At 51.1% G+C, this 21,137-nt stretch overlaps 1 protein-coding gene across 1 annotated transcript in view; it reads right to left on the minus strand.

Annotated features, from left to right (window-relative positions):
• rock1 (Rho-associated, coiled-coil containing protein kinase 1) overlaps window positions 1–21,137 on the minus strand; it is a 264,118-nt gene that overhangs the window by 123,641 nt on the left and 119,340 nt on the right. Inside the window, exons 7-10 of the mRNA XM_072467883.1 lie at window positions 16,230–16,374; window positions 15,014–15,152; window positions 14,048–14,139; window positions 1,221–1,380 (exon numbers count right to left, since the gene is read on the minus strand). Of these exons, the coding sequence (XP_072323984.1) occupies window positions 1,221–1,380; window positions 14,048–14,139; window positions 15,014–15,152; window positions 16,230–16,374 (536 nt within the window). The remainder of the gene's footprint in view (window positions 1–1,220; window positions 1,381–14,047; window positions 14,140–15,013; window positions 15,153–16,229; window positions 16,375–21,137) is intronic.

The raw sequence follows: 21,137 nt of genomic DNA on the forward strand, positions 1-21,137 counted from the left end.
AATTTATCTTTATTCTTCTTATTACTTTTTTAGTAACCCTTTATTGATCTTTAAAAGTTTCCCAATCTTCCAGCCTGTCACTGGCTTTTGCAATATGGTATGCCTTAGTTTTTGTCTTTATGTTATCTTTAACTTCCTTGCATAGCCATGGGTGTTTTCTCCACCTCTTACAATCTTTCTTCCTCTCTGGAATATACTTTAGTTGGGAGGAATTGAATATCTCCTTAAACAATTGGCACTGCTCATCAACTATCCTATCTTTCAATCTTCCAGCCCAATTCACTGGGTCCAAATCTATCCGCATGCTGACGTAATTATCTTTGTTTAACTCTGGAACGCGAGTGTGGGACTCCAGTTCTCGGCCTCAAACTGAATTTGAAATTCTATCATGCTACAATCACTCTTTCCTAGAGAATCCTTAACTACGAGGTCATTAATTACTCCCTTCTGATTGTACAATACCAAACCCCAAAAAGTGTGCGCCATGGTTGGTTCCGCAACATATTGCTCCAAGAAACAATCTCTAATACATTCAATGAACTCTCCCTCAAGGCTATCCTTGCCAATTTGATAAATCCAATCTATATGCATATTAAAATCACCCATGATTATTGTCGCACCTTTCTTATAAGCCTCCAATATTTACTGGTTTATACTGTGCCCCACTGAGGAATTACTGTTTGGGTCCTATAGATTATTCCCACCAGGATTTCTTTCCTTGCTATATCTTATTTCTACCCAGACTGATTCTATGTCTTGATCTCCAGTGACTATAACATTTCTCATTCCAGCACCAAACCCTTCCTTTACCTTTCTGCCCATCCTTCCAGCTAAGGAGTACATTGCTGAATGGGAGGTGGGAGAAGTTGTTTTTCTGGAGGCAGAGATAGGCACCGAGATGGAGGCGACAGTGCATGTCAATGAATGACCAAGATCTCAGAGGTGATTGGGAGATGAAACAGTCGAGGTGTAGCTGAGTATGGGAAATTATGTCATAGGGGAGGATAAGTGAGAGCCAAAAAAGGGCCCAAAAGTCAGAGGAGAGGGAGTGCAGGGAATTTAGGTGGTGGTTGGTCAGTGAGAATGAGTAGCTGTTCATTTAGGGCTTTTTGTTTGATTTTGTACGTTCATGCCATTATTAATGAGGCGATATGATACTGTGTCAGAGAGCTTTGCTTTCTTGTTTAAAGCAAAGTGTATTTCAAATTGACTGTACTCACTCAAAATTTCTGTAGTATGTAAAGCCTACAAAAGGTAACTGGTTGCCAACAAAGGCCTTTGGTATAGGAAATGTTTCTTCCTCGCCTTTATCTTCTTCCAGATCATCAAAGTTGCTAGTGTCGATGTCACTACTTAGTTCAGGCACAACCGGTGCAGAAGCTATAACGTAACGAAAGACGGATGTGAATTAATTGCATTAAACATTGGAATATAAAAGCAGAAGAATGACATTCAGTGCCTTGAGCCTGTTCTGCCATTCAATTAGAACATGACGGATACCTACTCTCCTCAACTCCTTTAACACTCTTGTCTAACAAAATTTATCTGTTGCAGTCTTGAAAATTTAAAACGATCAAGCACCACAGGCTTTTGAGGGAGAAAGTTCCATTTTTATTACTATTCATATGGAATGAAAAAGTGCTTCCTGATTTCAGTCCTTAATAGCTTAGCTCTGATTTGAAGATTATTCCCATGTTCTAGATTTTCCAACCACATGAAATAGTTTATCAGGAACTAACCTGTCAAATTCCGTTTGTCAATCTAAGGACCTTAATTAGATGGCTCTTCAATCTTTTTAAACTCAAGAGAATAAACCCATCTTCATAATGTAACCGTTTAAGCCCTGATGTAATTAAAGTTAAAAAGCACTATGTAAACTCTTTATGCCGTCTTGACCATTTACTTTACCCGAGTGGCTTGCTAGCCATTTCAGAAGCAGAGTTACCCACATTGCTATGGGGCAGGAGTTACATGTGGCCAGACTGGGTAAGGAAGACTGGTTTCCTTCTCCAAAGGATATTAGTGAACTAGTGAGTTTTTACAAAGAACAATAGTTTCATGTCATCATTACTGAATCTACCTTTTTATTCCAGATTTATTTAATTAATTGCTGTGGAGGGATTTGAGCTGTTGGCTCTAGATTATAAGACCAGGGGCGTGATTCTCCAAAAACTGGCGCGATGTCCGGGACCCGGCGGCAAAAACGGCGCGGATCACTCCGGCGTCGGGCCCCCCCCCAAACAACGCAAATTCTCCGGCCCCGAATGGGCTAGCAGCAGCGTGACGCCATTCGCGATGGCGTCACCCGACGTGGACGGTGACGCCGTGCGGCATCATTGACGCCGCATGGCGTGACGGCTCAAAAGACGCGACCACCCACCCCGGAAGACCCGACAAGATGGCCGCCCGCCGCGCAACCATGAGGTTCCAGGACCGTGACATCGAGGCGCTCCTGGATGCAGTGGAGGAGAAGAGGGAGCCCCTGTACCCCGGACACGGCCGCAGGGTCGCCCCACGCCTCAGCCGGCATCTGTGGAGGGAGGTGGCGAGGCTGTCAGGGCTGTGGCTCTGACACCATGGACAGGCACCCAGTGCCACAAGAAGGTGAACGACCTCGTCAGGGCAGCCAGGGTGAGTGGTCCCCCCACCCCCCCCCCTCCCCCGGCCCGATGTGCGGCACACCCCTAGGTGAAACCAATCTTAACCCTAACCTCTGCACTATACGCGCAACCGATGGCGTGCATTCATATACCTGCCTAATCTCTTTACCCCTGCCACCCACCCGCCCCCCACAGGAGAAGCGCGCACACAATAGGGAGCATGAGAGGACTGGAGGCGGCCCAGCTGATGAGAGGCCACTCACCGTACATGAGGAAAGGGCCCTGGAACTGGCTGGCGGACCTGAGGACCGGGAGGTTGCCGATGCAGAGGTCGAGGGCCCACCAGCAAGTGAGCCACCGACAGCCCGTCCCCATATCCCCCCTCCCCCATATCCCCCCTCCCCCGCATCCCTATATACCCCCTCCCCCATATCCCCCCTCCCAATAACACCCATATCCCCCCTCCCCCATCCCCCATCTCACCTGATCACCGCCTGCGTGTCTAACCATGCATGCTTCATTTTGTATCGCAGGAGCAAACGTCGAGGCATCCATCCCCGCAGGTGCCGACCGCCCGCAGGATGCCCCAGGGCGACCACGGGATATGGAGAGACCCGGACCCTCTGGCACGCGACGCCCGCAGGATGCCCCAGGGCAACCACGGGATACCGAGAGACCCGGACCCTCTGGCACGCAACGCCCGCAGGATGCCCCAGGGCAACCACGGGAGATGGAGAGACCTGGAGCAATCGGGAGATGACGCCCCTGTCTCGTGCAGGTACGGCGACGCAGGCGTGTGCCACCCAGTGACGAGGGGGGCAGCCACAGGACCCTGTCGCAGCCGAGCCACGAAGCTACTACCCAGGACAGCCCTACCCAGGACAGCCCTACCCAGGACAGCCCTACCCAAGACAGCCCTACCCAAGACAGCCCTACCCAAGACAGCCCTACCCAAGACAGCCCTACCCAAGACAGCCCTACCCAAGACAGCCCTACCCAAGACAGCCCTACCCAAGACAGCCCTACCCAAGACAGCCCTACCCAAGACAGCCCTACCCAAGACAGCCCTACCCAGGCCACCCCTACCCAGGCCACCCCTACCCAGGCCACCCCTACCCAGGCCACCCCTACCCAGGCCACCCCCACCCAGGTCACCCCCACCCAGGACACCCCCACCCAGGACACCCCCACCCAGGACACCCCTACCCAGGACACCCCTACCCAGGACACCCCTACCCAGGACACCCCTACCCAGGACACCCCTACCCAGGACACCCCTACCCAGGACACCCCTACCCAGGACACCCCTACCCAGGACACCCCTACCCAGGACACCCCTACCCAGGACACCCCTACCCAGGACACCCCTACCCAGGACACCCCTACCCAGGACACCCCTACCCAGGACACCCCTACCCAGGACACCCCTACCCAGGACACCCCTACCCAGGACACCCCTACCCAGGACACCCCTACCCAGGACACCCCTACCCAGGACACCCCTACCCAGGACACCCCTACCCAGGACACCCCTACCCAGGACACCCCTACCCAGGACACCCCTACCCAGGACACCCCTACCCAGGACACCGATATACAGGACAGTGACACAGAGTGGATGGGTGGAGACGAACCGCCACCCCAAAGTACCATCGACTCAGAGTCGGACGATGCACACGACTCAACGCCACTGCTGTCTCCAACACCCTCCACCATCGCAGAGACACTCACCTTGGTTGGGCACTTTAGTGATGAGGCGTCTGGTACACTCACGGGTGCGCACAACACAGCCGTCCCGGTACAGCAGGTGGAGGTAGGAGCAGCAGAGGGGCCGGGAGGTCGGAGGGCATCCTGGCGCAAGCGAACAGCTGCCGTCCAGATGGATCCCGGGTTCCTGGAGTTACCACACTCACCCATAGCCCCGATGCAACCACCGAACCTGGGACGAGCGAAGAGGATGACGGCCGGCTTGCAGCGGCTGCAGTCGCAGGTGGAGGAGTGCACCCGTGTCCAGGAGCTGGAAGTGGTGCCGGTCATGCGTGCCACCCAGGCCGACACCGCACGGGTGGCCTTCACGGTGGAGGCAATGGGTGCAACGGTGTCAGACATGGGGAGCAGTATGCAAGGCCTGGGGCTTTCCGTGCAGGCGGCGTCTGTGGCCCAGGACATGGCTGCCCTCTCACAGGAGGCCATGAGCCAGCGCCAGCGGCAGATGGCAGAGGCGCTCAACGCCGTGGCCCTGTCTCAGCAGGCCATAGCCCAGTCTCAGCAGGCAATGGCCCAATCCCTGCAGGCCATGGCCCAGTCTCAGCAGGCCATCGCTGAGGGCATCGGCGCCATTGCTGAGGGCATCGGCGCCATTGCTGAGGGCATCGGCGCCATTGCCCATGCGCTAGCCGGGGTCGCACCGTCACAGACAGGGATGGCCAACTCCCTCAGCTCCATGGCTGCAAACCTGCAGACCCTTGTCGATACCAGCACGGGCACCCAGGACTGGCAGCGCCAGGTGTCGGAGGGGCGTCGGATGGCCAGTCCGTTTGCACCCCCGACCCATGTAGAGGCTTGGGGGCCATTGGGCACCCCGAGAGAGGAGTCGCTGGCGCCCGTCCCTGGTCCCCCTGCAGGGGGAGTCCAGGAACACTGCAGCACCTCGGACTCCTCCCTCTTCCGTCCCAGGTGCATCGAGTGGGCAACGGGCAGGACAGGCTGGCAGCTTGCCATCCCAGTCGCCTGGGCCGCAGCCTGGCCCATCTAGGCCAGGTCGCCCGCCAAAGGGATCCCGAGTCAGAGGGCAGGAATCGCAGGAGTCCACCTCCAGTTCTGCTGTACCGTCTAGGGAACCACCTAGGCGTAGTCAAAGGGCCCATAAGGCCAAACAATTAGACACTGAGTAAGTTGGCACGGGTGCAGGGCACAGACGAGCTTTAGGGGCTCGGGCATGTGTATGCACTGTTTGTTATTAAAATCACTTTAACACCTACAGAAGCTGCCTTTGTGCTCTGTCTGAAGCATGCGGGGGTGTCATGTACGTCGAGCGCCAGTGTGTGTGTGAGGGGTGGTCTTACGTCGGACTCAAGTGAGTCTGCTCCGTTCCCCCTGGGCGGCCCTCACCATCCCAGAGGACGGGACCGTGCGCTGCAGTGTCACAGCCGCATGCAGGGATGGTCCGGGTGGATGGGGGTACTGTGGCATGGGTCAGACATCGTCCAACGATGTGGAGCCAGGAGCTCATTGCAGAGCGGGTTGTCATCATCCTCCATGGCCTGCAATAGACACGCTTCCACCGGCGCCTGTGAGAGCCCGGCCATTGTGCCGCAGGTGGATCTGCAATGGAGGGGTGGTGTGCACGCACGTGGGTGTGGTTGGGGGGAGGGGGGGGGGGGGGGTGCTGGGGGGGTGCTGGGGGGGTGAGGGTGTTGCCATGGTGTGCGGTATGTGGCCATACTCGCTGATTCCCACGCCCCCTAGTCAGTGAAGCGGGCGGCTATCAGCCTGTCCCGTGCCCGCTGGCCCAGCCGGTAACGGTGGACAGCCACCCGCCCATGTCTGCCCTGACCATTGCCCCCATCCCCCTCATCTGGGGAGGACAGTGAAAACAGCGCGAGAGGAGAGACAGCCGGGACAGTGAAAACAGCGCGAGAGGAGAGAAAGCCGGGACAGTGAAAACAGCGCGAGAGGCAAGTGAGCCGGGACAGTGAAAACAACGCGAGAGGAGAGACAGCCGGGACAGTGAAAACAGCACGAGAGGAAAGAAAGCCGGGACAGTGAAAACAGCGCGAGAGGAGAGAGAGCCGGGACAGTGAAAACAGCGCGAGAGGAGAGAGAGCCGGGACAGTGAAAACAGCGCGAGGGGAGAGAGAGCCGGGACAGTGAAAACAACGGGAGAGGAGAGACAGCCGGGACAGTGAAAACAGCGCGAGAGGAGAGAGAGCCGGGACAGTGAAAATAGTGTGAGGGGAGAGAGAGCCGGGACAGTGAAAACAGCGCGAGAGGAGAGACAGTCGGGACATTGAAAACAGCGCGAGAGGAGAGGAGAGTGAGCCGGGAGATTTAAAAAGCGCGGGAGATTTAAAAAGCACGGGAGGAAAGAGAGCCGGGACATTGAAAACAGCGTGAGAGGAGAGACAGCCGGGACAGTGAAAACAGTGCGAGGGGAGAGAGCCGGAACAGTGAAAACAGCGCGGGAGGAGAGACAGCCGGGACATTGAAAACAGCGCGAGAGGAGAGACAGCCGGGACATTGAAAACAGCGCGAGAGGAGAGACAGTCGGGACATTGAAAACAGCGCGAGAGGAGAGGAGAGTGAGCCGGGAGATTTAAAAAGCGCGGGAGATTTAAAAAGCACGGGAGGAAAGAGAGCCGGGACATTGAAAACAGCGGGAGAGGAGAGACAGCCGGGACAGTGAAAACAGTGCGAGGGGAGAGAGAGCCGGGACAGTGAAAACAGCGCGGGAGGAGAGACAGCCGGGACATTGAAAACAGCGCGAGAGGAGAGACAGCCGGGACATTGAAAACAGCGCGAGAGGAGAGGAGAGTGAGCCAGGAGATTTAAAAAGCGCGGGAGATTTAAAAAGCGCGGGAGCTGCAAGTCAGAGCGGAGATTTTAAAAGATCGCGGCATAGTTTCGGGAGCCGTTCGGAGGAAGAGGAGCAGTCTCTGTCAGGGAGAGAACCTGAGAACATCTAAGACACTCAGAAGGTAAGAAGGTAAGAAAGTGATTTTTACTCATTTTTACTTTTATACCTTTTTCAAATTGTGTGTGTCGGGGGGGAAACAGAAAAGCTGTGACCGGAGTGGCTGGTTGGGAATCTACACTAAATTTAAAAAATTAAGCATTGGTAACGAATTAAACATAATTACTTAATTATAATTTAGAGGGGTATCTAAGCCAGAGATCGGAGAGTACTATATTTAGCTTTCGCATTTATATTAGAAATCTAGTGCTAGGAAACAGATAGTTAACAGTAACTTTTTTAAAAAAAAATTTTTAAATATAAATGTTTTTAAAAAACTTTTAATTTTAATTAATTGACGCAATGTCAGTTAGAGGGGTGCAGTGCTCTGACTGTGAGATGTGGCAGGTCCGGGAGGCTTCCAGCGTCCCGGATGGCTTCATCTGCAGAAAGTGCACCCAACTGGAGCTCCTCACGGACCGCATGGTTCGGTTGGAGCAGCAATTGGATGCACTTAGGAGCATGCAGGTGGCGGAAAGCGTCATAGATCGCAGTTATATAAATGTGGTCACACCCAAGGTGCAGGCAGAGAAATGGGTGACCACCAGAAAGGGCAGGCAGTCAGTGCAGGAATCCCCTGTGGTTGTCCCCCTCTCGAACAGGTATACCCCCTTGGATACTGGCGGGGGGGATAGCCTATCAGGGGAAAACAGCAGCAGCCAGAGCAGTGGCACCACGGCTGGCTCTGATGTTCAGAAGGGAGGGTCAAAGCGCAGAAGAGCAATAGTAATAGGGGACTCCATAGTCAGGGGCACAGATACGCGCTTCTGTGGACGTGAAAGAGACTCCAGGATGGTATGTTGCCTCCCTGGTGCCAGGGTCCAGGATGTCTCCGAACGGGTAGAGGGCATCCTGAAGGGGGAGGGCAAACAGGCAGAGGTCGTTGTACATATTGGTACCAACGACAGAGGCAGGAAGGGGCATGAGGTCCTGCAGCAGGAGTTCAGGGAGCTAGGCAGAAAGTTAAAAGACAGGACCTCTAGGGTTGTAATCGCGGGATTACTCCCTGTGCCACGTGCCAGTGAGGCTAGAAATAGGAAGATAGAGCAGCTAAACACATGGCTAAACAGCTGGTGTCGGAAGGAGGGTTTCCGTTATCTGGACCACTGGGGGCTCTTCCGGGGCAGGTGTGACCTATATAAGGATGGGTTGCATCTAAACTGGAGAGGCATAAATATCCTGGCCGCGAGGCTTGCTAGTGTCACATGGGAGGGTTTAAACTAGTATGGCAGGGGGGTGGGCACGGGAGCAATAGGTCAGAAGGTGAGAGCATTGAGGGAGAACTAGGGAATAGGGACAGTGGGGCTCTGAGGCAGGGCAGACAGGGAGAAGTTGCTGAACACAGCGGGTCTGGTGGCCTGAAGTGCATATGTTTTAATGCAAGAAGTATTACGGGTAAGGAAGATGAACTTAGAGCTTGGATTAGTACTTGGAACTATGATGTTGTGGCCATTACAGAGACCTGGTTGAGGGAAGGGCAGGATTGCCAGCTAAATGTTCCAGGATTTAGATGTTTCAGGCGGGATAGAGGGGGATGTAAAAGGAGTGGCGGAGTTGCGCTACTGGTTAGGGAGAATATCACAGCTGTACTGCGGGAGGACACCTCAGAGGGCAGTGAGGCTATATGGGTAGAGATCAGGAATAAGAAGGGTGCACTCACAATGTTGGGGGTTTACTACAGGCCTCCCAACAGCCAGCGGGAGATAGAGGAGCAGATAGGTAGACAGGTTTTGGAAAAGAGTAAAAACAACAGGGTTGTGGTGATGGGAGACTTCAACTTCCCCAATATTGACTGGGACTCACTTAGTGCCAGGGGCTTAGACGGAGCGGAGTTTGTAAGGAGCATCCAGGAGGGCTTCTTAAAACAATATGTGGACAGTCCAACTAGGGAAGGGACGGTACTGGACCTGGTATTGGGGAATGAGCCCGGCCAGGTGGTAGATGTTTCAGTAGGGGAGCATTTCGGGAACAGTGACCACAATTCAGTAAGTTTTAAAGTGCTGGTGGGCAAGGATAAGAGTGGTCCTAGGATGAATGTGCTAAATTGGGGGAAGGCTAATTATAACAATATTAGGCGGGAACTGAAGAACATAGATTGGGGGCGGATGTTTGAGGGCAAATCAACATCTGACATGTGGGAGGCTTTCAAGTGTCAGTTGAAAGGAATTCAGGACCGGCATGTTCCTGTGAGGAAGAAGGATAAATACGGCAATTTTCGGGAACTTTGGATAACGAGAGATATTGTAGGCCTCGTAAAAAGAAAAAGGAGGCATTTGTCAGGGCTAAAAGGCTGGGAACAGACGAAGCCTGTGTGGAATATAAGGAAAGTAGGAAGGAACTTAAGCAAGGAGTCAGGAGGGCGAGAAGGGGTCACGAAAAGTCATTGGCAAATAGGGTTAAGGAAAATCCCAAGGCTTTTTACACGTACATAAAAAGCAAGAGGGTAGCCAGGGAAAGGGTTGGCCTACTGAAGGATAGGCAAGGGAATCTATGTGTGGAACCAGAGGAAATGGGCGAGGTACTAAATGAATACTTTGCATCAGTATTCACCAAAGAGAAGAAATTGGTAGATGTTGAGTCTGGAGAAGGATGTGTAGATAGCCTGGGTCACATTGAGATCCAAAAAGACAAGGTGTTGGGTGTCTTAAAAAATATTATGGTAGATAAGTCCCCAGGGCCTGATGGGATCTACCCCAGAATATAGAAGGAGGCTGGAGAGGAAATTGCTGAGGCCTTGACAGAAATCTTTGGATCCTCACTGTCTTCAGGTGATGTCCCGGAGGACTGGAGAATAGCCAATGTTGTTCCTCTGTTTAAGAAGGGTAGCAAGGATAATCCAGGGAACTACAGGCCGGTGAGCCTTACTTCAGTGGTAGGGAAATTACTGGAGAGAATTCTTCGAGACAGGATCTACTCCCATTTGGAAGCAAATGGACGTATTAGTGAGAGGCAGCATGGTTTTGTGAAGGGGAGGTCGTGTCTCACCAACTTGATAGAGTTTTTCGAGGAGGTCACTAAGATGATTGATGCAGGTAGGGCAGTGGATGTTGTCTATATGGACTTCAGTAAGGCCTTTGACAAGGTCCCTCATGGTAGACTAGTACAAAAGGTGAAGTCACACGGGATCAGGGGTGAGCTGGCAAGGTGGATACAGAATTGGCTAGGTCATAGAATGCAGAGAGTAGCAATGGAAGGATGCTTTTCTAATTGGAGGGCTGTGACCAATGGTGTTCCACAGGGATCAGTGCTGGGACCTTTGCTGTTTGTAGTATATATAAATGATTTGGAGGAAAATGTAACTGGTCTGATTAGTAAGTTTGCAGACGATACAAAGGTTGGTGGAATTGCGGATAGCGATGAGGACTGTCAGAGGATACAGCAGGATTTAGATTGTTTGGAGACTTGGGCGGAGAGATGGCAGATGGAGTTTAATCCGGACAAATGTGAGGTAATGCATTTTGGAAGGTCTAATGCAGGTAGGGAATATACAGTGAATGGTAGAACCCTCAAGATCCATCTGACGGATATTGGAGGGCGCCCCCAGAGAGGTCCAGGCACCTGAAACCCATTTTGAGCACGCCAAAGGACCTATCACACCCCTTGTCGCTGCATGGGCATCATTGTAGCTGTTCTCCGCGTCATTCTGTGGCCTCCGTATAGGCGTCATCAGCCACGACCACAACGGGTAACCCCTGTCGCCCAGCTACCAGCCCCTCAGCCGGGGGTGGCGTCCCTCGTGCATGCTGGGGATGTAAGACCGCGACAACACGTATGAGTCATGTACACTTCCCGGGTACCGGGCGCAGACGTGCAGGATAATCATGCGGTGATTGCAGACCACCTGGATCTTCATGGAATAGGTCCCCTTCCTATTGGTGAACACGGCCCTGTTATCTGCAGCTGGCCACACGGCGACGTGCATCCCATCGATCGCGCCCTGGACCATGGGAAGCCCGGCCACGGCAGAGAAGCCCACGGCCCGGGCATCCTGGCTGGCCCGGTCGACAGGGAAGCGGATGTAGCCGTCCACAATGGCATATAGGGTGTCTGTCACTGCCCAGATGCACCGGTGCACCGATATCTGCGAGATGCCAGACAGGTCCCCACCTGGCATCTGGAATGACCCCGTGGCATAAACGTTCAAGGCCACCGTAACCTTGACGGACAAGGGGAGAGGGTGTGTCCTCCCAGTGCCACGCGGTGCCAGGTGTGCCAGCAGGTGGCAGATGTGTGCCACGGTTTCCCGGCTCATCCGGAGTCTCCTCCTGCATTCCCGGTCTGTGAGGTCCTGGTACGACAACCGGGGCCGATACACAAGGGGCCTCATTGGGTGCCTCCGTTGCCGTGGCGCCGCGACATTCTCCTCCCCCTCCTCGTGTTCCACCTCCACTACGTGCTCCCACTGCTCCTCCTCCTCCTTGTCCTGTTGGGCGGGTGTCCCTCCAGCCTGGGCGGCTGCCGCCTGCCCCTCTGCGGCATGCTCCTCCGCGGCAGCCTGCGCCTCCTCCTCCTCCTCCTGGGCAACATGGAGAATAGTGGCTGCCGCCACGGCGGCCAACATCGCTGGCTGATCAGAAAACTTGAAGGCCTGCGGGGGGGGGGGGGGGGAACGATGACATGCCATCATTGCCCGTAACCCCCCCCCCTTCCTCCAGCCAGGTGGCATGGGCGCGACTGTTGGAGGATGGCACCTGGCCAGGCGGACAAACTCCCCTGCCCTCGCACCCCCCGTCCTCGGCACTCATCCCCCCGTACCCGGCACTCTCACCCCCATACCTGGCACTCATCCCCCCGTCCCCGGCACTCATCCCCCGGCACCGGCACTCAACCCCCCGGCCCTAGCACTCATCCCCCCCCCCCGTCCCCGGCACTCATCCCCCCCGTCCCCCTTGTCGGCACTCACCCCCCCCTTCCCCGGCACCCCCCCGAAGCCCCCACACCCCCGCACACACACCTCTCCCGCACACACACAGACTGCGGCCACGCTATCACCTCTCCTGCGGCCACCCCCCAGGCCGTGACCGACCTCCACGCTGGACGGCGTCAACCATCAGCACTGGTTGACGTCGTTAAAAAGGTGTTTTGATTCACGCCGACGTGATCCATGGTCACGTCGGCGGGACATCGGCCCATACGGCCGGGAGAATATGGGCAGCCCCGGAGTCCATTGTCTTGGGCCCGCCCCTGCCATTCTCCGAGGCGGGCGGCGCGATTGACGCCCCGCCAACGTTTCACCCTTCGGAGAATTCGGTGGGGGCGGGATTTACGTCGCCCCCCAGCGATTCTCCGACCCGCCCCTGGTCTCTGAAATTACCAGGAATACCAATAATTACCAGGTAATACGTGTTGCTAACTCTGTAACACAACTATTATGCTACTGTATCTTCTTAAAACCTTAAAAGACTTACTAGGCTGTGCAGTACACGACACATGCTAGAGTCTTTCTAGAGGTACAGCACAGATTCACTGGAATTTTATCCAGTATGAGAAAATGTAAATACTTTCAATTAGAAAAATTTAATTACAGGTAACATGTTTGAAGCATTTATGAAGTTACTTAAAATTATCGGACAGGTTCACTGGACGAAGTGTCTAAAACAGTGGTTTCTCAACCAAGGGGTTTGTGAGAATAATAATAATAATAGCTTAATGTCACAAGTAGGCTTCAACGAAGTTACTGTGAAAAGTCCCTAGTCGCCACATTCCGGCGCCTGTTCGGGGAGGCTGGTACAGGAATTGAACCCTTGCTGCTGCCTTGTTCTGCATTACAAGCCAGCTGTTTAGCCCACTGTGCTAAACCAGAAGGGTTCAAGGGGTCCACCAAGTCAGCATCTTTCAAGAATACAATTAGGTAAGAATAGTAAAAGGTCAGTGGGCCTACATGTTGAAGATTATTCGACTGATTTCACCTTTTGCTCCTCATGCAAATGACTACTACTTGTCTGAGGCAACCGAGATCGGCAGCTGATTAAACAGTCTGCTGCCACCGGGAGTTCATGATTCCAGTTCCGAATTCCAGGACATCATTCACACGAGGTGCAGATGGCTATGAAAGTTGATTTTTCTTATATTCGGAAGCGAAGTTTGGGTGAACATCATATATGGTGATCCATTTGATTTCCTGTTGTAGGATCTTGCACACATTTGTTGCTAGTTTTTACCTTGTGGTAGAAGCTACTCTAAAATAAAATAGTTGTGTTGTGTTACAGGGGCGTCTACAAAATGTTTATAACAAGGGATACAGCCTTAGATGCAAAAAGGTCAAGAACCCCTCATGTAGAATAAGAGGCCTAGAACCATGGGTCATAGATACAAGATTGCATGCAAGGCATTTGAGCCAAAGAAAGATTTTTTTTTAAAGGAGTTGTGGAATGCACATCCAGGAATAATAACTGAAACAGAATCTTTGTTCCCATTGATCAATCCTATCCACTTTTGAAAAAAAATATATTTTAAGATAGCCTGTGAACAATTTACAATGTGACAAAGGAAAGAATTCTGTAGCTTTTTTTTAAGGCCATGAAGTACTAATGCAGTCAAATGCTGCTATTTGAACCAATTCAACAGTATGTGCTATGTAATTACACCTCATTAATTATGTAAATTCAGGTTCTGAATCAGTTAGAATAACGGAATGGAAGTATATTTTTTAAATTTACAATGGCTTTAATGCAATTCACATAATATTACATAAGTAACATTTAAGGCAACTTACTCTCTCTAATGTTTTCCCATGTCCACTGATCATTTCGGAAGAAAGGATGCCTTTTGATTTCTGCAACACCATTTCGGCCTAGTCTTATTTCCCTAATGGAATAAATCAATAAACTGTCACTACAACAATGCTAGTGATCATATTAGGGAAGAGTACTGAATATGTATACACCATATAAAGACAGATTGTATACTCATCTCGTGTCAATGCAGTTTAAACTAAATTAATTAGCGATTCTTTGTTTGCAACCTTTATATAAGCCAAAATTGACCGCTAATTACACAAATTTTTGAAACTGCTCTTAATCCCTGCAAAGGACAAATTTTCCGAAAAATTTTATCCTTCCGTACAGGAGCTTTTTCTGTAAATGCTTTTGTTAGAATCAAGTGTTCACAGGATCCCAATATGAATGTATTAGACTCTGCACCTTATGAAAACTTTCACATATTGTAGAAAGTGTCACAAATTTAGCAACTTCCTTTTAATTGCAATGCTTTGCTGGAGACCTGGAAAGATGGTGAAAAAGGATATTTTTTCCCATCACGCTAGAATCCTAACAGGATAATGATATAACCGTTTCTTAATTGTTGCTGGGTCAAAATCCTGGAATTCCTTTCCAGCCAGCATTGGGGGTATACCTACACCAGATTGGAGTGCAGTAGTTCAAGGACGTGGCTCACTGCCACCTTCTCAAGGACAATTTGGGATGGACAATATATGCTGGTCTTACCAGCAACAATCGCATCCATGAAAGCAAAATAAAGGGTTTCATACAATTAATTACTTATTTTAAAATAATATTCTAGAATGTAAACAAAGATTCTTCTTGTTATGAAGAGTCCAGGAAAACGGTGAACTAGTTTGTTCTAAATCTCTATGGGATCTATTCGATCAATTAATTTGTATTTCAAGTAATGTACTGGAGAGAGCTATATTTCCTCATGGTTCATTGTCTTCTTAGTGTACCTGTCAGTGAGGAAAGCACAAATTAGGCTTTTTGCATCCTTGGAAATTTCACTGTCGTCAGGAAACATTAATGAGTTTTTGTGATTCATGATTTTGCTGTATGTTCCAACTAGTGAGTCTGCATAAAAGGGTGTGTCACCTACAAAAGAAACAAAATCACTATTAAAGATCAATTCAGATATGGGCTCTGTATAATTGAAGAGGACAATGACAAACAAGAACAACAGATTATAAACAACTGAAATTTACCGACTACCTCATAGTAATCACAGTAATTAATTTCAATATTCAGTTATCCACACTAGCTCAATCCAAGGCAGCACGCTGGTTCAGTGGTTAGCACTGCTGCCGAGGACCCGCGTTCAACCCTGGCCCCGGGTCACTCTGTGTGGAGTTTGCACATTCTCCCCGTGTCTGCGCGCATCTCACCCCCACAAGCCAAAAAGATGTGCAGCATAGGCGAATTGGCCACGTTAAATTGCCCCTTAATTGGAAAAAAGGAATTGGGTACTCTAAATTTATTTTAAAAAACATATACTAGCTCAATGGATGAGTGTGGAAGGCGTACCAGTGGAAAATGCAATCCTAATAGTTCAATCGCATTGAATAAGATAAATTGATCAAAGGATCATGTTTGTGATGTAATATGTAACCTAACAAGAATTTAACCCAATTTTAATGCAGATTTTATTTTAAAGCTTCCAGCCTACAGAATACAATCAAAACAAGCTTTCCATAATCACAGATTTTCATTGGCCTACAGGTAATCAATGTCTCTGAATTTTATTTTAAAATTATTTTAGGTGTTAAAATTATGAGAACGGAGTTGTACCTTTGGTAAAATCTGCATCAAGAGTCATTGACTACCGTCAGGGTGAAGAAAGCTACACCACAGCACATCAAGCACAGTGAAATATTTGTGTGGTCAGATCATTTTAAAATTAGCATAAGCTTCCAGACAGCACCCAGCTAAATGTAGAATTTAGTGGTTGTGCTGATAACTCTTTTAAGTTTACTTGTTGCACCCGCAAAGCATCGATAGACTCTCAGTTCCTTATCTGATTCTTAAAAGAGAAAGTTGATATTTTCCCTCAAATTTCACACACTAAATAGTATGAAGTTGTGTACATTGATTTGTTTTGTTTCAAATTAGAATTAGTAAAGCATAATTAACATTTAAATATACTAACATTAAATGTACCATTTCATCACTCACCAACAAGCATTTCATACAGGAACACTCCAACTGACCACCAGTCACACTCCCTCCCATAATACCCATCCCCTCCTTGAGATTTCAGCACCTCAGGGGAAATATAATCAGGAGTCCCCACTGCAGTATCACATCGTACCATCCCTTCCTACAATAACAAGGGAAACAATTAGGTAACAAAACTTGCATTTATATTGCGGCTTTAACACAATAACATTTTCTGAGAGTTTATTGGAGGGTTATGGAACAAAATCTGACACCAAAACACATGAGGAAATATTAGGCCAGATGACCAAAAACTTGGTCAAAGAGGTAGAATTTTAAAGAACAGCTTAAAAGAAGAAAGGGAGGAGAGGTGGACAGACAGGAGGGAAATCCAGAGTTTAAAATCTACGGCAGGCTGCCAATGGCGTGTGATTAAAACTGAGTATGCTTAGAAAACCATCAATAATGTCAGATAACAGGAATCTGGACTGAAAGTTGAGTGGTTAGCAGTTTAGTAGGAGTAGGGTCTGAAGCGCAAGAGGTGGGTCCAATCAAAAAGATCAGGGGCGGCAAGCAGGAAGGAGGGGGCGCCGCACGGGGCGAGCCGTGATCACGGGGGGAAGCCGAGGTCAGCCAGAGTTTGCTGACTTCTGGGAGCAACATGGGGGGAATAATTACGCTAGCGGGGGGTCTAGCGGGGGGGGGGGGGGGGGGAATTACTGAGTTGCTGCTGCTGGGGAAAGGGGGGAGTGGGTACGGGAAAGGATGGGCGGGGGGGCACCGTCTGGGAGAAATACAGCTGCGTGGGAACTGGGTGAGAAGCTGGAAAAAGATGATGGCTAACCGGCAAGGGGGGGGGGGGGGGGGGGGGAAGCCCCCCAACTCGGCTGATCACGTGGAACGTGAGGGGGCTTAACGGGCCGATAAAGAGGGCACGAGTACTCGCACACCTTAAGAAACTTAAAGCAGATGTGGTCATGTTACAGGAAACGCACCTGAAACTGATAGACCAGGTTAGGTTGCGCAAAGGATGGGTAGGGCAGGTGTTCCATTCGGGGCTGGATGCGAAAAACAGGGGGGTGGCTATATTAGTGGGGAAGCGGGTAATGTTCGAGGCAAAGACTATAGTGGCGGATAACGGGGGCAGATACGTGATGGTGAGTGGCAAATTACAGGGAGAGATGGTGGTGTTGGTAAACGTGTATGCCCCGAATTGGGACGATGCCAATTTTATGAGGCGAATGCTAGGACGCATCCCAGACCTAGAGACCGGAAAGCTGATAATGGGGGGAGACTTCAACACGGTGTTGGAACCAAGGCTGGATAGGTCGAAGTCCAGGACTGGTAGGAGGCCGGCAGCAGCCAAGGTGCTTAAGGATTTTATGGAGCAGATGGGAGGGGTGGACCCGTGGAGATTCAGTAGACCTAGGAGTAAGGAGTTCTCGTTTTTCTCCTATGTCCATAAAGTCTATTCACGCATAGACTTTTTTGTGTTGGGTAGGGCATTGATCCCGAGGGTGAGGGGAACGGAATATACGGCTATAGCCATTTCGGATCATGCCCCACACTGGGTAGACTTGGAGATAGGGGAGGAAACAAGAGGGCGTCCACCCTGGAGAATGGACATGGGACTAATGGCGGATGAGGGGGTGTGCCTAAGGGTGAGGGGATGCATTGAAAAGTACTTGGAACTCAATGACAATGGGGAGGTTCAGGTGGGAGTGGTCTGGGAGGCGTTGAAGGCGGTGGTTAGGGGGGAGCTGATATCAATAAGGACACATAAAGGGAAGCAGGAGAGTAAGGAACGGGAGCGGTTGCTGCAAGAACTTTTGAGGGTGGACAGACAATATGCGGAAGCACCGGAGGAGGGACTGTATAGGGAAAGGCAAAGGCTGCATGTGGAATTTGACTTGCTGACCACAGGCACTGCAGAGGCACAATGGAGGAAGGCGCAGGGTGTACAGTATGAATATGGAGAGAAGGCGAGCAGATTGCTGGCACACCAATTGAGGAAAAGGGGAGCAGCGAGGGAAATAGGGGGGGTGAGAGACGAAGATGGAGAGACGGAGCGGGGAGCGGAGAGAGTGAATGAAGTGTTCAAGACATTTTATAAAAAATTGTATGAAGCTCAACCCCCGGATGGGAGGGAGAGAATGATGGACTTTTTGGATCGGCTGGAAATTCCCAAGGTGGAAGAGCAGGAAAGGATGGGATTGGGAGCACAGATCACGGTAGAAGAAGTGGTGACAGGAATTAGGAACATGCAGACGGGAAAGGCCCCGGGACCGGACGGATTCCCAGTTGAATTTTACAGAAAATATTTGGACTTGCTCGCCCCGCTACTGACGAGGACCTTTAACGAGGCAAAGGAAAGGGGACAACTGCCCCCGACTATGTCAGAAGCAACGATATCGCTTCTTTTAAAGAAGGAAAAGGATCCGCTACAATGCGGGTCCTACAGACCAATTTCCCTCCTCAATGTGGATGCCAAGGTCCTGGCCAAGGTAATGGCAATGAGAATAGAGGAATGTGTCCCGGGGGTGGTTCATGAGGACCAAACTGGGTTTGTGAAGGGGAGACAGCTGAACACGAACATACGGAGGTTGTTAGGGGTAATGATGATGGCCCCACCAGAGGGTGAAACAGAGATGGAGGGGAATACTTAGGGGAGGAGAAGAACACCGGGTATCTTTATATGCGGATGATCTGCTACTATATGTGGCGGATCCAGCGGAGGGGATGCCAGAAATAATGCGGATACTTGGGGAGTTTGGGGATTTTTCAGGGTATAAATTGAACATGGGGAAGAGTGAGCTGTTTGTGGTGCATCCAGGGGAGCAGAGTAGAGAAATAGAAGACCTACCGTTGAGGAAGGTAACAAGAGACTTTCGTTACCTGGGGATCCAGATAGCTAAGAATTGGGGCACATTGCACAGGCTAAATTTGACGCGGTTGGTGGAACAGATGGAGGAAGATTTCAAGAGATGGGATATGGTAGCATTGTCAATGGCAGGGAGGGTGCAGGCGGTTAAGATGGTGGTCCTCCCGAGATTCCTCTTTGTGTTTCAGTGCCTCCCGGTGGTGATCACGAAGGCTTTTTTCAAAAGGATAGAAAAGAGTATCATGGGTTTTGTTTGGGCCGGGAAGACTCCGAGAGTGAGGAAGGGATTCTTACAGCGTAGTAGGGATAGGGGGGGGCTGGCACTACCGAGCCTAAGTGAGTATTATTGGGCCGCTAATATTTCAATGGTGAGTAAGTGGATGGGAGAGGAGGAAGGAGCGGCGTGGAAGAGATTAGAGAGGGCGTCCTGTAGGGGGACCAGCCTGCAGGCTATGGTGACAGCCCCATTGCCGTTCTCACCAAGGAACTATACCACGAGTCCGGTGGTGGTAGCTACACTGAAGATTTGGGGACAGTGGAGACGACATAGGGGAAAGACCGGAGCACTGGGGGGGTCCCCGATAAGAAACAACCATAGGTTTGCCCCGGGGGGAATGGATGGGGGATATGGAATGTGGCAAAGAGCAGGTATAACGCAATTGAAAGATCTATTTGTGGATGGGAAGTTTGCGAGTCTGGGAGCGCTGACCGAGAAATATGGGTTGCCCCAAGGGAATGCATTCAGGTACATGCAATTGAGGGCTTTTGCGAGGCAACAGGTGAGGGAATTCCCGCAGCTCCCGACACAAGAGGTGCAGGACAGAGTCATCTCAAAGAAATGGGTGGGGGACGGTAAGGTGTCGGATATATATAGGGAAATGAGAGACGAAGGGGAGACTATGATGGACGAACTAAAAGGGAAATGGGAAGAAGAGCTAGGGGAGGAGATCGAGGAGGGGATGTGGGCAGATGCCCTAAACAGGGTAAACTCGTCGTCCTCGTGCGCCAGGCTAAGCCTGATTCAGTTTAAGGTATTACACAGGGCACATATGACTGGAACACGGCTCAGTAAATTTTTTGGGGTGGAGGATAGGTGTGCGAGGTGCTCGAGACGCCCAGCGAATCATACCCATATGTTTTGGTCATGCCCGGCACTACAGGGGTTTTGGATGGGGGTGACAAAGGTGCTTTCGAAAGTAGTAGGAGTCCGGGTCGAACCAAGCTGGGGGTTGGCTATATTTGGGGTTGCACAAGAGCCGGGAGTGCAGGAGGCGAAAGAGGCCGATGTTTTGGCCTTTGCGTCCCTAGTAGCCCGGCGCAGAATATTGCTAATGTGGAAAGAAGCCAAGCCCCCGGGGGTGGAGACCTGGATAAATGATATGGCGGGGTTCATAAAGTTAGAGCGGATTAAGTTCGTCCTAAGGGGGTCGGCTCAAGGGTTTACTAGGCGGTGGCAACCGTTCGTCGAATATCTTGCGGAAAGATAGATGGGGGAAAACAAAGAAGGCAGCAGCAGCGGCCCAGGACTTGGGGGGGGGGGGGGGGGAATGGGGGGGGGGGGTGTGGCCTGAGACAAGGCAGTTGCCAATTAGGGCTAGTTTTTATTTTTTGTTATTTAATATTTATTTATTTGTTGTTGTTTTTGTTTAAATAAAAAAGGGTCATTATTATCTGTATTGTTACAATGTTGTGTAAAGGGTGCACAATGTACTGTGTTGGTTGACCAAAAATTTTCAATAAAATATTATTTAAAAAAAAAAAGATCAGGGGCGGGATTCTCCACCCCCCCCGGCCAGGGCGGAGAATCGCCGGGGGCTGGCGTGAACCCAGCCCCTGCCGGCCGCTGAATTCCCCGGCACCGAAAATTTAGCGGGGGCGGGAATCGCGCCGCGCCGGTCGGCGGCCTGCCCCCCCGCCCCCGCCCCCCGGTGATTCTCCGGCCCGCGACCGGCAGAGTCCCTTCGGCCCCAGCTGGCGTGGCGCCAAAGGCCTTTCCCGCCAGCCGGCGGCGCGCCAACCACTCCGGCGCGGGCCTAGCCCTTCAA

The sequence above is a fragment of the Scyliorhinus torazame genome, chromosome 11 (genome assembly GCF_047496885.1).
Source record: "Scyliorhinus torazame isolate Kashiwa2021f chromosome 11, sScyTor2.1, whole genome shotgun sequence".
Classification (NCBI taxonomy): Eukaryota; Metazoa; Chordata; class Chondrichthyes; order Carcharhiniformes; family Scyliorhinidae; genus Scyliorhinus; species Scyliorhinus torazame.